At 35.4% G+C, this 18,401-nt stretch overlaps 1 protein-coding gene across 1 annotated transcript in view; it reads right to left on the reverse strand.

The window, feature by feature from the left end:
- The window catches only part of LOC306870323 (extracellular matrix organizing protein FRAS1-like), a 129,078-nt gene that overhangs the window by 65,720 nt on the left and 44,957 nt on the right, over positions 1–18,401 (reverse strand). The window contains exons 8-18 of the mRNA XM_079417533.1: positions 17,351–17,452; positions 16,236–16,427; positions 14,908–14,997; positions 14,169–14,207; positions 13,924–14,071; positions 11,248–11,394; positions 10,582–10,716; positions 6,639–6,782; positions 5,334–5,474; positions 4,393–4,533; positions 2,706–2,873 (exon numbers count right to left, since the gene is read on the reverse strand). Of these exons, the coding sequence (XP_079273659.1) occupies positions 2,706–2,873; positions 4,393–4,533; positions 5,334–5,474; positions 6,639–6,782; positions 10,582–10,716; positions 11,248–11,394; positions 13,924–14,071; positions 14,169–14,207; positions 14,908–14,997; positions 16,236–16,427; positions 17,351–17,452 (1,447 nt within the window). The remainder of the gene's footprint in view (positions 1–2,705; positions 2,874–4,392; positions 4,534–5,333; positions 5,475–6,638; positions 6,783–10,581; positions 10,717–11,247; positions 11,395–13,923; positions 14,072–14,168; positions 14,208–14,907; positions 14,998–16,235; positions 16,428–17,350; positions 17,453–18,401) is intronic.

The following is an 18,401-nucleotide window of genomic DNA, read 5'->3' on the forward strand; positions in this document are numbered from 1 at the left end:
GTTCTGCAACTGAATAAATGCACTTCTTGTCAAGAAAGCCCTTCTTGGGCTCGAAGCCCTTCCCCAGGACAGCATGCCAACTACGTATTACCATACTCACCAAATACGCATTACATAACTCGTGCTAAATATATGTAGTGTGAACTCGTGAAGTCATATATGTAGACAAAGAGCTGATCCATGTGCACACAGCTGAATGAAAGCAGTGGGCTCCAAAAAGAAAGCCTGTCACGGGTGTGAAGTCTGGACTCGTCTCCACTACTCTACCAGATAGAATGTGAGAGACATTTGGCAGACACATGCAGACAACACACACACTTACAAACATACTTAATCACTGGAAAATACAAAGATGCAGAGACTCTAGACAATCTCCTCGATTTTGGAGTAAAGCCCTTAGGACACAGGTGTCAACAGCCATCCTCCACTGTGACCCAAATCATCTGCTTGTCTTTAAATTATTTGTCTGTTCAGCCAGGTTTCATTATCAATCAGAACAAAAGGTCTTTACCCTGTAATTCAGAACATTCCCCAAAGAAGAATAGTGGGTGTGCTAAATACTAACCCAGGCAATCTGTATTCTATTGAGTGAATGGGAGAGAGGGCTAGGCTTTCTTTCAACGCAGTTCAGAGACACACAATAAATATGCCTAAAGGCCTCACATATTGATCATTTTTCTTTTAAATGACATTTCAAGCCATGGGGTTTGTTTTGAAATGAAGCCAGGATATTGGGAATGGTAAATGAGTTTTGAAGGTTCACAGTGATGGGATGAATTCTTTAATGTACTTTTAATCGATTTTTAAACTGAACTAAAAGGCTACTGTACTGTTTGTTAAAACAAGCCTAAAAGTTATTTGGATTCTTTTGGACACTCAGAACCACACTAAAAATGTCATTAGATAACCACACTTGTAAATATTACCATTACATATTTACTTCAATTTTCCTAGTTATCTTTGCAAGTCTCCAACTCTAACCTTTAACCAACTAGGCTTTTGGTTAAGCATTTTATAATGCAAGAATGATTGTTATTAGTAAAGGTTTTAATGGTTGCCCACAAAAAATAAATAATAGTAATAATTGAAAATGATTTAAATTGGCTCTTGCTTTCAGACCACACAATAGAAACGTTCCAATCTAATTATTTATAATTCTTGTCACCCTATTGAGTGAGACTAACTCAAAAACATATAGAGACCAGCAGAGAGACTGACTTTAGAGGGATTTACAGATTGGAATTTCCTCTGCATGATATCTGATCCATCAGCATATCCGCACACACACACTCCAGACAAGTAGCCCTGAGGAAGCTCAACATTTTGTCTGATCATGCTGGCTCAACACAAAGGTCTTCATTGAAGAAAGAGGCACTTGTCATTATCACAGCAGTGAGCTTCATGACAGTGGACCCATTGAATGAACAGCCCACTGGCCACTTTCTCACCACCTTCCGTGCTTCTAAGTCAACTAAAACAATATTATTATTTTATTTTTTTTATTATGGATTTGGTAACACTTTACAATAGGATTTAATTGGTTAATGCATTCTATATGATGTACTATCAATGAACAATAATTGTAAAGCTTTATAAATCTAAGTTATTCTTAATTTGTACATATATTAATATATTTTTAACATTTTAAGATGCATGAACAAAAATTATTTTAAAATCAACAGTAGTATATATTAAGTAATATGAACCTAGACTTTTTAATTATATGCATCAGGATAACATTAACCAACTGAACCTCATTGTATGTAAATAGTTACCAATTAATTTTATTTAATAAAATATGTCATTGTGATGTGATGAAAATGATCATATTCTGACAAATAAAAGTTTTATACACAATATCTGACATACTAGAGCCAGAATTCTGTCCCTGTGAAGCTCTCAGCATGTGAAAACATCATAAATAAAGAAATGATTCATTTACATTTTACATTTATTCATTTAGCTGACGCTTTTATCCAAAGCGACTTACAATTGCTATATATGTCAGAGGTCGCACGCCTCTGGAGCAACTAGGGGTTAAGTGTCTTGCTCAGGGACACATTGGTGTCTCACAGTGGATTCGAACCCAGGTCTCTCACACCAAAGGCATGTGTCTTATCCACTGCGCCATCACCACCCCTCATCATTCACTGTGTAAAATTCAGAAACCATTCAACGTGACTGTAAAAGCAACAGTAAATTATATTCAGTTCTGCGGGGGTGAGGTGTTGGTGGTACTACAGAAAGCCTGCAGTCCTTGATGAATATACTACAAGCAACTGTTGTCATACTGTTTTAATGTAATTAATTTCTGGGTTTGTGTATGATGTCTCACACCCGCACTTTTTTTGAAAGATCAGCTTATTCTTTTAAAATATCATTCCAAATCCTTTTTGGCAGGATTTGGTCAGGATTTAAATGTTAAATGAACAGCGTTCTCCACAGGGTGTTTAACATCCTGTACAACAACCCTGGTGTATCTGGAGTGAACTGCAGATCTTCAGTCATCGAGGATTAAGACATTGGGAATAACTAGTGCAAACAACCTGCTGTGTGTCACTCAACACAACGACATGCACATTCATTTTTCCAGCGTTTATCTTGCCATCACTTCATAATCAGGGAGCTACTGAGAATTCAAATGGTAGCGTATGTGTCTACATCTTCAGAGAAAAATATAAGAATATGTCTTCTTGTTTGCTCACCTCTGCAGGTCCGATCTGCATCAAGGTAATGCTGTGGCTTGCAGGCAGACATACAGAAGCCGTGAGAGACATGTCCATTTTGAGGCAGCAGGACCTCTTCTTGTTTGACACACTGCGTGCAGTCTGAGGAGTCCGGACCCACACAGACCCTACACGATGAATGACACCCTGAAAAGAGAAGGAAACATGCTGAAAAGAGTAGAAAAAGTAAAGTTCATACACACATAAAAGCACAGCACAGTATCAAAAAGGGAACGTCTCTTTGACTTTAACTGACCTTAATTTATGCTCCATACAATTGTTTTAGACTAAACATAAACTTTAATCATTTCATTTTATACCTCATAAATATAGTTCGATAGTTTAGACTTTAAAGCTGCTTTTGCAAGGGGACCACGAGGTACATCCACACAGTTTATGACATTCAGATTTCATGCATGCATTCACACCTTTGATTTTCTATCACGGTGGGAAATTTTACATTGACTATTGTTTTTTAACAGAGCTAATGACATTTCCTTTCCACCAAGCTATAAACCTAAGCCTCACACAAACCTTTTTACATTTTTTTCAATTTCATAAGACATTTTAGTAGACGGAAGATTTTTTTGTTCTTGTTGCTATTTGTTTTTGAGAAAAGGTTTATAGGTTTAATAAAAAAAAAACATTAAAAAGAGTAATGTTATTATAAAACAATATTATTGTGATGAAAAACTTTACTCTAGTTCAGTGTCACATGATCCTTCAAAAATCATTCTAATATGTTGATTTCTCATCACAGTCGAAAATGGTAATGAATTGTGGAATCCATGATACAGTGTCTCTTTTTATTCTTTGATAAAGTTTGAAGTACAGCCTGTGTTTGAAATAGATTTTTTTGCAACCTTATACATGACTAAAAAATTTTCCTCAATGTAATGCATTCTTTATGAATAAAATTATACATTTCTTCAAAGAACAGTGTATATTTTTCATACTCCCTACAGCCTCACTACAGTGTAGATATATATCTATATAAATCCAGTCTATAACACACAAACGTCTCTGAACAAATAGTCTGAATCTCTACACAGAGTCAGAGTAGGTTATCTGTATTCAGGACACACACACGCACACACACACTCACCCGCAATGCAGTACTGATTGACATACAGGGGGACAGGGGACAACTACACTTAAATGGCTACAGGTAACAGATAACCCATACTGAACAAAAATCCTCACTTTCCACACTACTTTACAATGCAACATATATCTATCTATCGATCTATAGATTTACATTTACATTTATGCATTTAGCAGACACTTTTATCCAAAGCGACTTACATTGCATTCAAGTTACAGTTTTTACATTTTATCAGCTCTTGCTTTCCCTGGGAATCGAACCCATGACCTTGGCGTTGCTAGCGCCATGCTCTACTATTTGAGCTACAGGAAAGCCTATCTTCAACTGCAAGCAACTCCATTTAGTTTTGGATCTCTTTAAAATTCGTACCAAATTTAAAATCCAATTTTAATGATGCATTGCATCATTTAGTGAGTGGTCGAATCAAATCTTTGCTAAGTATCACACAAGAACTCTTTAGGACAGCTCATTTGATCTATCCTGTTTTATCATGACCCAGTTTTCACCACATAATTATCTAACAGTGGGAGGAATATTAGAGTTTTAGAAATGCAGTCGTACTGTGACAGTGTCCCCCTCTGGAGAACAGTCCCTCTCCGCAGGACTCCACACACTGGCCTTGGTTCAGGATGAGAGACTTTGAGCAGGAGCTGCAGTGAGACACAGCTGGCCCTGAGCAGGACGCACATGAACTGTGGCAGGCTGGAAGAACAACACAGAAATAGTTCAGCAGGTGGATTTAGTAGAAATCCCATGAGATGAGAGCAAAAATAACCAACCAGGACCTCTTGTAACTTATAACCTATCAGGGACAATTTCATCAAAGTCGGTTAGCAAAAATGTAATTTACATTTACATTTATGCATTTAGCAGACGCTTTTCTCCAAAGCGACTTACATTGCATTCAAGTTACAGTTTTTACATTTTATCAGCTCTTGCTTTCCCTGGGAATCGAACCCATGACCTTGGCGTTGCTAGCGCCATGCTGTACTATTTTAGAGCTACAGGAAAGCCTGTCACCTCAATGATGTAATGTAATTTGTCTTGTTGAAGTACTTTGGCAAATCTCAAGTTCTGGTATTATGGTCGTTTTGCTACTTCCGTATGTCCTCTCAACTGTAGTCAGCAATAGCTAACATAATGTATGTACTTTCTTATGAGCTGGTTAGTTAGAAAAGTGCTTGCCAAAAAATTAAATGCAAATGTACACCACAGGATTAGGCTTGACTGTATTAATAAATCATTTAAACTCTAAATCATCCAGACATGACAATTTTCTAACCCATGTGGTTTTGCTGAGAAAACGTAGGTAAGACATTTCAAGGGACTGACTCCAAATGAAAGGGAAACTTTCCAAAGAATCATCTCTGGCACAGAAAATGGGTTTCAGAATGAATTGTTTTTCAAGTTGCGAGAAAAGAGATTTATAAGTTTGTGTTTGCCAGTAAACCTACATGGACATCTTGAACAAAATAATAAAAGTGTAAAAGAAAACTTTTCACCTTGGCAACGGCCGTGGTCATTCTTGTAATACTGTGGTGGACATTGTGGTACACATTTCCCCTGATGCAGTGCATGTTCAGGGGGGCAGCTCATGCAACTGCGGTTGTCGGGATGACAGGTTGCACAGGAAGTGTCACAAGCTACAACAGGATAAAAAAATATGTTATAAAATATTGCATAAATAGATATAAAGACAACTAACATTTGGATTAAAGAACTAGTACAACCTCATGACTAAATTATCACAATCAAAATGATCGCATTCAAAAAAGAACAAATTAATGCAGAAAAGCCTCAGGACTTTCAAAGTCAGCATGCAAGATTTAAAGTGCTCAAACTACTAGCTATTTTTACCCATAGCCAGAAACCCCAAAAAACTCCCCCATCAACACAGTTCTCTCATATGTTAAACAGACAAGCTGGATCTGTGGAGCTTAAGTTCTTTGACTGTAAAATACACATTTAGAGTGTCATTCTGCATGTGCAGTAGGGCTGTCAAGGTGCAGCTTAAATGTATTTGAGGTGACACTTCTGAAGCAGGCTTTTGTCTCTACTTGGCAAGATATTATCATCAACAGTGAAAAGACAAGGAATAAGGCCATTAAAATGCCATGACAATCTGATTAGTGCATGCTATATCCATCCAATACAAAATCTAAATATTTCCTATTTATATAAAAAAAAATATATATATATATATATATTCAAATTATTGGGTGCACTGTAAGGCTAGAATACACTGCAAAACTTATACAATTTGAACAAATAATAATAATAAAAAAATAAGGATCATAATCTTGCTAACTTGGCACCCCAGAAAACACTAAACAACTGTGGGTCATACACTACAAGACATTCATAATGTCTTGAACACAACAAACACATGCAGAAACATATGCGTTTATAGGTGATGTGTGACAAATAAAAACAGGATGTGTTCAATGCTTGATATCCTCCGACTGGATGGAGTCATAGTATGAAGCTAAAATTGGAAATATAAGCCCATCATACACTTGGCAATGTAAAATCTATCAACTACAGCTGCTAAAAATCTGCAGACTGGGTCTGACGACTGGCAACTAGAGATGACTCCTTCAGACTGCAAATCTGGATGAAATCTGGGCAAAACGTAGTGTATTTCAACTTCAAGTTGTGACAAAAAAAAAAAAAGTTTGATTAAATTGTTTAATTTCAAACAAACATTTACTCAAACATTGTTTTAAGCAAATCTGTTTAATTAAAATGCTTTAATTAAAACAAACCACACAGAGTAACTAATCAGATGTGAATTCTGCCAATCATACCATAACAGCTGCCTTGATTAGCATAAAAGCCTGGACCACAATCCAAAACACAGAATCCATCCTTCAGTAAGTGGGAGGGGTCTGAGCATATCAAACAATCCTGAGGCCCCGCCCCCTGGCAAGAAGAACAGGAGTCATGGCAACCTAAAGAGAAAGAAATCAATATCATGTTCAAAATCAAACTAAACAAACAGCATAAGGCAGAATTACAAGGTTACTTTATGTTGTAGTGTTGTGTTGTGACTTTTCTGTGATGAATTCAAGTGAATTTACTTGGACTGCGACAGAAAACAAGCCAGTCAGATAAGAACAAAAGATGACCTTTCTGAGGGAGCTTGTAAAAGGTACAAAAAAGGCACATTTGCATATATAAAGAAAGTCTCACGATTTGAAGGACACCTACAGAATCACATACATAAGATGTTGAATATGTGCATTAAAACATAATAACACAAGTGCATCTCCACTAAGAATAACCTCATTTTATAATATATCCAAAGTCTTACTGATATCTAAAGCATAAACACCAAATACAATACAGTCAGGACACTAACTCAATCTCCCTTTAGCAAATTTACTGAACTGCTCCACATAAATATTTCACACAAGCCTTAAAATCTCATCAATCTACCATCTCTTCTTCAGAGAGAGAGAGAGAGAGAGAGAGAGAGAGAGATGTGGAACAAATTAACAGTTGGACACTCCTTCAAAAGCACCTTCTGGTCCTTTCTGTTCATGAGGCTGAATATAACAAATAATAGATGATATCTGTTATTCCAGATTTTGAACAAAATGTGATTGTTGCTTATAAATAAACTTGAATTGAATCGAATTGAATTGAATGCTTGCAATGCAAAACTTGTTGCCAATGTACTAAGGTGTTGTACTAAAGAGTAAAGACTTTGTGGTAAATAAGGTGTTCTGAACGGTTCTAAAGGGGCTGTGCTGTTGCATAATCCACCAAGTCACTCTGATAATCTGGTATCTAGATGTACCTCCAACAATTTACACATTTTAAATAAATGCTGTTAAAAGCTGAAATGAATTTTTTTTTCCACGGTTTCAACAAAAATATTAATCGGCACAACTGTTTTAAACATTTAAAATAATTTTTTAGCACCAAATCACCACATTAGAATGAATTCTGAAGGATTGTGTGACACTGAAGGCTGGAGTATGCTAAAAATTCAGCCTTTACTATGAAAAGTAACATCATACCTCTCATTAAATCACACAGTTGGTGTCATCCATGTCCACAACAAAACTGGTGAGGGATGAGATTCACATTAAAATGTAGTACTTAGAAAATAAATACTGATACTTTCCTTAGTAAGAACAATTTATTTCATATCTAATGTTTTATTTCACATGTAATTAATTATGCCTTGAGTAATAATGTTTGTACATAATGTACAAATACTGTCTTTTTTTTAACCTTATGAATAATCAGTGATTTTAAATTGTTACAAACATCACAGAATCTGTGAAAACAGTCTCTAATTATGTTGTGCAGCAATAAGGTCACAAGACACCTTCTTTTATTCTTTGTGGGAAACTAGTGCTCAGGATTAAACTACAAATCTGGGCACAAAGCCCGGTGTGAAACATTCACGTTGTACACGTTGTGGCACCTCTCCACAGACTCGCACACACTGGCACCAACTCAGTTCAAACTCATTTTGACAGCCAACAACAAAGTGTGAATAAGAGATGTAGGTAACCATGTTTAGTATATTTGGAAAAGCTTGGCATGCAAGAAAAATTTATGACAGAACACTTGGCCATGTCTGTGAGCACAACTCTTTAAGGTTTTACATGACTTCTTGATACGCTGCAGATGTGAAAGAATATACTGTACTTTAAGATTATGTCATGTAAGAAGTGTTCAGTAAGGTCTGTTAGCGGTTTGTTTCAAAATAGCAAACCTCATATGTTACATGAGAAACTTTTTTTTAAACTCTATTATAACATTGTTTAAAATGTAAAAGAGAAAGGCACAGACAAAGAGAGACAGAGAAGAGAACAGAAGATGAAGATCTTCCAGCAAGATTTCCTCATTTTTTAGCTCAGCTAATTAACTTCTTGAACATTTGCATTTGCACTCAGAGAGTGAAACAAGAGAATGAATCGTTATCGCTTGACCACAATAAAAATCTTCCACATTCAATTGCTCAGTAAGACTCATTCTCACTAAATCCACTATAATGGGCTCAACCTAAGCTGGATATTTCTTCTCCATCTTGTAGAACAATGTGGTGTCTGTGGGAGAGGCTTGTTAAAGTGTGAAATTGAATGAGAGTGGGGACTGGGGTAATAGCTGTACAGTCTAGTGGTCCCAGTCACAGACCAGTTAGCAGGTCACTAATGCATGATTCCCTCAAGATTGGATTGCTATAGTCAGGTAGCCTGACAAAACCAGGTACCCTCATCTTCAGGTTGATTCTTATGCAAGGAGTGAATGCACTGCAGGTGAAGTAATGCTCCACCTGGCTTTAATAACAAAGAAGAAATTGACCTTTTAGAGCTAACACGACGCAAAATGTTGTACAATAGGAATTCCACATCTAAATAAATAAAATGGGCCCTTTTGCTTATTGAGGAAGTAAATACAGCTTCATTATATAGTAATGAACAATAAATTAATATATGTGACCCTTGACCACAAAACCAGTCAAAAGTCCCACAGGTATATTTGTAGGTCAAAATTATTGATTTTATTTTATGCCAAAAATCATTAGGATATTAAGTAAAGATCATGTTCCATGAAGATATTTTGTAAATTTCTTACTGTAAATATATAAAAACATTTTTGATTAGTAATATGCATTGCTACGAACTTAATTGGGACAACTTTAAAGGCGATTTTCTCAATATTTCAATTTTTTTATGCACCCTCAGATTCCAGATTTTCAAATAGTTGTATCTCGGTCAAATATTGTCCAATCCTAACAAACCATACATCAATGGAAAGCTTATTTATTCAGATGTATAAATCTCAGTTTAAAAAATTTGAACCTTATGACTGGCTTTGTGGTCCAGGGTCACATATAACAAGGAAATTCTCTTAGAATGAGGAGAAAATCTTATTACAGATAAATAAATGGCAGGTGATATTTGCACCTTGTCTATAAATAAATACACTAAATAAATACAAATTTTTTTCAATAAATTAAGACTATCGTTTGGTATCAATTAAAATTGTATGACGATTGTCCATTTAATTAATCAAAAATACAGTAATATTGTAAAATATTATTTGTTTAAAATGTAGTTTATTGCTTTGATGGCAAAGCTGAATTTTCAGCAGTCATTACTCCAGCATTCATGACTTCATAGAATTCTTAGATGATTGAAATTGAAAAATGTTGAATAAAGTGAACTTGAATCATTGTTCAACAGCAATTATTTGAAATAGAATAACATTCGAATGTTTTTACTTTGATTTTGATCAATTGAATGCTTCCTTGCTGTATAAAAAAATTGACCAAATCATAGTAATTCCAAACTTTCAAAATGTAGTGAATATAAATATTTACATATATTATATAAATAAAAATAAATAGTAAAAAAAAAAAAACAATAGAAAAACAATAGTATTGCATGTATTTAATATAGATGCATAAATACATCATTATATTTAATATATATTTAAATACAAATATATTTACATATAGATTCTATTTATCTATGTAAATATAGATATGTTTATTTAATTGTAGACATGATTTTGGGCAACATTTCTATGATAGCTTCACAGACACATCAATACTGTGTTGTTAAAGTATTACTACCAACTTCACTCATGAGCTACCTGCTGAGATCCAATATATGCACTTTCTTTTAAAGCTGGTAAGAAAGCATCATAAAAGTACAGCAGAAGTAACCAGTATCACAGAAGTCAAGACAATACAAGTGAATGACATGTAAACTGCAGCTGACTTACTGAGACAGCGTGTGTGGTCCTGGAACAGACCTCTCTCACAGGTGGCCACACATTGCCTGCCACTGAGGAGGAAAGACCCAGCACATGCTGTGCATTCAAAGTCATTCTCACAGGTGGCACATGACGGCTGGCAGGCTGGCAGAAAGAAAAGAGAAGGGTGATGAGGGTTAGGCGATACACTTCGTGGCTGCAATAGCAAAACACTATGCTAAAGCTGGTACAAAGCACTGATATATTAATAGAGATTCTATGTGAGAGAATTAGTACAGCAACTCTTAAAGAGTGACTGTAAGAATTTTGTCAAATGATCCTATAGCCCTCCAAAGTGGGGGGAAATATCAGTGCAGGATTCGGTCTGTGTTTTGACTTGTTGAAAGGACTGTGACAAACATGACTCATGTACATGCACATCCACATACAGTACACACAAACCAACAAAGCTATAGGATTAGCTATTTATGGAAGTCACCCAAAGCAGAGGGCGTTTTGAGGATTTAAAATACCATAGGGTAAAAATATGTTTAGGCCAGACGTGTGTGAATATTGGTGGGAAAATAGGAGGAGGATAAAGTAAAAAAGGAAGTGAAATGAAGAGGCAAACAGCAATTTGTGCAACAAAACCAGCGTGGGCTGTAAGAGTAAAACACGAAAAAAGTATGTTTATACCTGCACAAACTTTGCCCTGAGCGAAAAATCCTTCAGGACATGACTGCAGACAGCGTCTATTCATTAACAGGGTGGAAGGGTCCTGACAGCTGTCACAGTGATCTGGTGTGCCAGAGCATGTCAAACAGTCCCTGTGACACTGCACTGCTGCAGACACACACAAAAAATACAGTCAAACTCCTCAGACGACAGATACATTTACTGTTTACAAACACTCACTTAAATTATGATCGTTCACAGACTTCGATCATCGTTACCATCTCTGCTCTAATAAGAAAGAACCAGTTGGCCTGCAGCTGTGACAGTACATTTGCATTTTCCTAAGGCATTACAAAAACCCAAATGTCACCACAAATGGCTTAATTTACCTATTAAAGAACAGCCAGTAAAGTACCATTTGTTGTGAATGCTTTAGGTATTATTTAAAATTAAGAAAAGCTGTTCTTAATCATAGCCAGTATAACATTATTAATATTTACATTGTAAAAGGGGTATTTAAGCAATTATGAGTACTCAAAACCAGTCACACTTCCAACAAATTAAAATACTTATATGTGAAAATGAATTAATCTACATATAGTTCTTCACTAAACCATACAGTATACACGTTCAAAAAGTTTATATCGCCAAGGCTGCATTAATTTGATCAAAAATACAGTAGAAATAGTGATATTGTGCAAATTTAAAAAATACCTTTAATATCTATTTTTTTTATATAATTTCAAAATGTACTTTTTTCATGTGATTTCAATGCTGAATTTTCAGCAGCCATTAATCCAGGGTTCAGGGTCACAGGACCCTTCAGAAATCATTATAATATTGCTGATTTACCGTTCAAGAAACATTTTTTTAAAGCATTTCTTGTGCTTCCTAATATTTTTGGAAAGTGAGCCATTTTTTGGAGTATTTGTTCAAAAGAACAGCATGTACTTGAATTTTAAATCTTTTGTAACATTATAAATGTCTTAAAGAAGGAAATTATTTAAACGGTAGAGTACCTGCTCTTCTTCACTCTAAACCATATATTTTCTTTTAATATTAACAAATATTATTACATCATATAATGGTTAAATTGCAATTGCCAGTTGTATGACATCATGGTAATTACGTAATGCAAATGAACCACCAAATCTCCCACCCAGTCTTTAGTGTACTAATAAGCCATTCATAACTTCTCCACATGGTCCAAAAGAAACCTGAGCCTCTAACTATAATTCTCTTTGGCACCATTACTTGGCACAAGAATTAATTACACAGTCTCTAATGAGCTGGTAAATGCCTTGCTAAGGACTTTGGGTTGCAGGTTTCTGGCTCCGTCCATGAGGCCAGAGCAAGAGACAAAAAAATAATAGGGAAATAGGGTAATGTAGAACATTAAAGGTGCGTTGGTAATTATTTGATGGTCATTCTCAATTTTTGGACCGGACAGCAAGCACAAGGCCAGACCCGTATCCAGAGGCAGAAAATGAAAGCTCTAAGTCTTTATTATTTTCTGACATTCCCTCATAAATCACTGTTAATTAAATACATTGGTGTGTGAATCAATAACTCCTGGTTAAAAACTATCCCACTCTCCATTTTCCAGTTGAAGTAAGCATTTTTTACCAGAATGACCTTTGAGACTTTCCATCGATTCGAAAAATCTACTTGTTTTGAGTGCAAATGTATTGGAATTCGGTCACCAGCTATTAAATCCTTCCGAATCGCAGCATTTCTCACAGAAACACTGCAAGTCATTATGTCTCAGACAATCTATCTGATAAAACACTGATGCTGGGCTCCTTCTGTTCCTCACAACAGGCAGTCAAGTTAACAAATGGTTATGTGGCTGTGAATGCATATACACTGCATTTCCCGTTTCGATCAAATCTGGACATTAACCAGCTAACAAGCACTATCACCACACAAGCTTCTACTTTCCATATGTGCTTAATAGTGCTTCTGATAAATATAGAAGGGAAAAGCATGTTGTTGTTTTTTGTAAACAGGGTATCCAGTTTCCTCTCCAAAGTTTAAGATAAAAATACTATTTGACTGCTGTGTTTAGGATACATTAGCATAATCTTATAAGCATAAACACAGAGATGCCAAGCGGTCAACCCACGCACATATAAACGTCCAAACAATTTTGCCCTGTCTCTTCAGATAAACATACAGTATACATGTATATAAAAGCAACATGTAAACACAAACACATTCTGTTTTCTTTCTCTCTGTGGTCTTTCCTAAGAGAAAGAGAGAGAGGGAGATGTATGTTCCTTCCTGTAACATTTTTTGACGTCACCAGGGAAATTAAGTATATAGATCAGATCCGAGTTTCATGGGTGCCGCAGAGCTAAATAACCACGTTATCTAACCAGAATATAATCGAATACTATAGCTCTCATCTCTCTACCACTCAGATCAACTGTTTTGTATTTATGGTTGAGAAATTGTTCCTTGGAGGGCTAATAAAGAAAGATTTCAGAATTCAGAAATGTTTTTTTAATCACATAAAGAAATGCTTTTAAACTGGGAATAGAATAATGTTCTTTTGAAGTAAATAAATCAAAGTATAACCCCAATTTCACTGATTATATTGGTGCATATTCACAAGAGAGCATGGTAATTAACTACTGTAGCTTCATACATCATTGCTGTTTGGGAAATGAACACCAACATAGACGCAGGTCTCACCTGGATTGCAATCGGGACAGCACTGTTCAGGGTGAGGTATAGTTAGGGTGCCCACTGGACAGGTGGGACAGGAATGCTGGTAACAGGTCATATGACCCTCTTGACACTGGCACTCACGACACAGACCCTCTCTGACACTCTCTAGATTCTGAGACACAGGAAGAGTAAACAAACATTTTTGCTTAGACAAAAAATCTGTTGTAATATTTATTAATTTTATAAAGCACATTCTCAAGTTTACTTACAGTGAGACGTCTAAAACTCTTGATGTTGGCTTTCTGCCCCTAAATGGAAAAAGACAGTCTGATTGTTGGTGGTATTGATTTGCTTTTCTTTTTCTCTTCGTTGCTATCAAAAGGTGCTTGTATATTAGCGATCATTTGGGGTCAATTTGTTTTTTGAGAGAGAGAGAAATAAATACTTTTATTTAGCAATGACACTCAATTGATAAAACGTGACAGTAATGCATTTATAATGTTCCAAAAAAACATATTTCAAATAAATGCTTTTCTTTTGAACTTTATCTTTATTAAAGAATCCTGCAAAAATGCATCATAGTTACCATAAAATAATAAGCAGCACATCTGTTTTCAACATTAATAATCAAAAAATTTTCTTGAGCACCAAATCAGCATATTAGAATGATTCCTGAGCGATCATGTTACAATAAAGACTGGAGTAATGATGTTAAAAATTCAGCTTTGACATCACATAAATAAATTTGATTTTAAAATATATTAAAATAGAAAACAGTTATTTCAAATTGTAAAAAGTATTTCACAATATTACTGTTTTTACGGTATTTTTGATCAAATAAATGCACTCTTGGTGAGAATAAGACAATTCTTTCAAAATATCTTACTGTCCCCAAACATTTGTATGGTAGCATAGCATATGTATTTATTTCACATGTAAACATGGATATAAAACATGATAAAACCACTGTATGTTTTACTAAAACCCATATTTAAAGAAGCTTCGTACCTTCTGGTCTGGCTGTGAATATGTACAGGAACTGGTTGTTGTCTTACACTCAGGGCAGCATTTCCCAGGTAAATGGACCAGTTTTTCTCCCTGGCACAAGGTGTGAAATTTCAGTTCATTTAATTTCAGCATGAAAACACCCCCAGGGGAATGATTATCTGTCTGACACGGAGCCACAAATCTCTAATTACATCACATTTCCAATTCCACCTCTGAGGTTCTTTATAGGGGGCCGCTATCAATAGTCATTTACATTCATGAAATAATCTTTAGTTGTTTCTGTGTAACACAATTAGATCACCAAAGCCATGGTGGTCTTACAGGCAAATCAGAAGATGTCAGTGAAATACAGAACTACAGCTGGGAAAGAGGGTTTGATCAATGTTTTCAAAAAGATATAGCAGCATCTGAATACAACCTGAATACATTAGTTAATGCCAACAATGATAATAATCAATGATAATAATGATAATAACACGCTGATAATTTACCTACACTCATGTCACTCATCTTCACAACACAAATTAAGATATTTTTACTGTTGTCCATTCAACCAAATCTTTCACACATCAAAATATGCAAAAAGACATCATAAGAGTCTTCTGAAGAGACATGGTCACTTTATATGATAAGCATATTTAATTTAGGTTTCTATTCATAATAAAAAAATACCTTTATTTGAGTTCAAATGTGAACAAAGGTTTTATGGTTTTGGACTGACATGAGAGTGAGTGAATGATGACAGAACTATCCCAAAAATGGGACTAGTAGAAAAACTAGTGATATAGCTCTATATAATTGCATGTTCCCACTTTTTACAGCACGCATACTAGTTTTTTTTGCACCAGAATGTGTCATATTTAAACCTGAGAGGTTTTTGTTCAAACTTGTGTACTACTCTTTTAAACTTTCATTACAAACTTTACCTTGACAGTAGTGAAATTCACAGAAACTTTTAAGTCAGAGTTTCCTCTCTAAAGAATAACCTTTACAGTGGCAATTCTGGATTTGGGCCAAAAGTATAATTAATAAGTGATAAATCTCCACATTGCTCAACCTTTCAAAGCTTCTTATGATTAATGGAGAAGCAGAGAATATATTGATTGAATAAAGTTATAATTCATAACCAGGACAAATGACCACAGAGATGTGCCCCAGGTCTCATACTCATCTGATATATTTTGCCCTAATAATAGTCAACATTTTACATATAGGGCATCCCCTCAAGTTGAGCTTGTTAATTGTGTCTTTTAATGAGCAGAGTAAGTATTCGTCGCTGCTGATGGCTCTGCATAGAAATGTGTTCCTTATAAAATTTGGACACATACCCGTAGGCACTCCGATCTGGCGCACTCGACCCGTTGGCACAGCACCTGACCCCGTTCACACATGCAGAACTCACAACCTGTGCCATTCCACATATCACCATGGTAACTGACAATGCCCTCATAGAGGCAGCTGCCTTTTGACGAGACACAATATTCACAGCACTGCCCGGCTCGCTTGACCTTCGTTTGACCCTGAGGAGAATACACATTGCAAACATTATAAAATGTCACACTTGTTATAATGCACATCAAATCATTTGGTAACACTTTATTTTATGGTGTCCTTGTTATACATTATTATTATAATAACTATTATAATAACAATAAATTATGCATACTTGCATGCAGGTAACCTTAAACCAAACCCTAATCCTAAGCCTAAACATATAGTAAGTACATGTAGTTAATTAATATTACTCAGTAAATAAGTGTATAATTACACTGTAACAAAGACAGCTTAAAATAAAGTGTAACCAATCATTTTTGCTTGTGCTTCAGTTTGTAAAAATTAAAAGAAAAAAATCTGTTGTAAAAGTTTTAGAAATTTATGAATTAGAAGTTTGAACGGGACCTACTGAAGGGCTTGAATAGCCTTGAAAAGAAAAAAGAAAAACTAAAGAAATGTATAAATGCTAAAAGTGAATTCCGCCAATTTTTAGCATATAGATGGACTCCAGGTAATAAAATAAATACTATAAGCCATAAAACTCTAATTTTCATTCAATGAGGTAACTTCACGCTCTTTTAAGGAGTCACACTTATTAAGGTAAGATATAACAATGAAATGTCTGTTCCTGCTGGGTATTGTTCTAAAGCACAGTTACATAAAATCATGAATTTTGCATGAAAGCAAAAGACCAAGATGAAGAACACCCCGGAGCAACAGAAAAAATACAAAATATATGGTGCAAACAATCCTGGATGACGAAAAATCCTAACTGTCACTTTTAGGCCAAAGAAGCATAAACTGCAAAAATCAAAGTGAGATTGCATTAAATTGTAAATGACAACAGTCGTTTAGCCAAAAACATCTCTTTTGTGATCTTCTCAGCAAGTCTGCTAGTCAAGAAACTGTCTTTGACATGAAGTGTTGGGGTGTAATGATTTCTGCTGACCTTATCACAGTGGAGAGGAGGGCACTTCTCTGTCTGACAGCGAGAATGACCGTGATCGCACACACAGGTGCTACATCTGCCCCGCTGCCACTGCTCGCCGTGCTAAGAACACACACACACACACACACACACACACAATAAAAGAGTTCTGTGGTAAAGGAACATCTGTCATTTATTTTTAAATGCATGTAAAAATCCAAAACATACAGAGCTACACCACCAATGTCTCGATTCAATTTCAAAATTCAAATGGCATCTCAATGCTGTTCAAAGCTTTAGCAGCAGAACAAATTACAGCAAATAATGAATTTAAAATAAATGAGAATTTCAGCCAATGCTGTAGTGAACAAGACAAGTACTAGAAGGAGATGAAAAGAATGGTGAATGTTATCCTCTCTAAATCCCTGCTTTGCTTTCACACAATCCACTGTGATCAAAAGAGCTGAACTCCGCTGAGTGGGACGTGATCGCTGAGAGCACGGTGAACACAGAAACAGCCCTAAATGACATGCTGATGAGAGATTTTGGGGACGCTTGTGACGTTTGTATGTCTAAAGAGAGCTGTCAGTACTGCAAAGTAACCACTTATTCAAATGGAATAATTTAATTTAAAAAACCCACATGATTCAACCATCATCTGAATACTGAATCTGGCACTTGGACAACATTACCGAGGAACTGCATATATTATATATGATAGCATATACGTGTACAAGTTATACATTATTACAAATGTGCTAATTACTATTTTCTCAGTTTACTCGGTGCTATTTATTTCGCTACATTTTTATTTAATTGTATTATTTGATGTTTATTCACACGTTTTATTTGATATTGCAGACTTTATCATTGTATGCAGCTATGTTATAAATGCTTACAATACAAAATGTACAGTTTTCCTTATGTTAATGAAGCAGACCAAAAATGCAAATTAAAAGAGAGTGAGCCAACAAATGAAGAGTCAGTTGAGGGAATGATATGTAATATGGGTGTGTGAACAATGGAGGGAGGAACAAGAGATGATATGAGGCAAAGAAAGAAGTGTGGAGGA

The sequence above is a fragment of the Barbus barbus genome, assembly GCF_936440315.1.
Source record: "Barbus barbus genome assembly, chromosome: 5".
Lineage (NCBI taxonomy): Eukaryota > Metazoa > Chordata > Actinopteri > Cypriniformes > Cyprinidae > Barbus > Barbus barbus.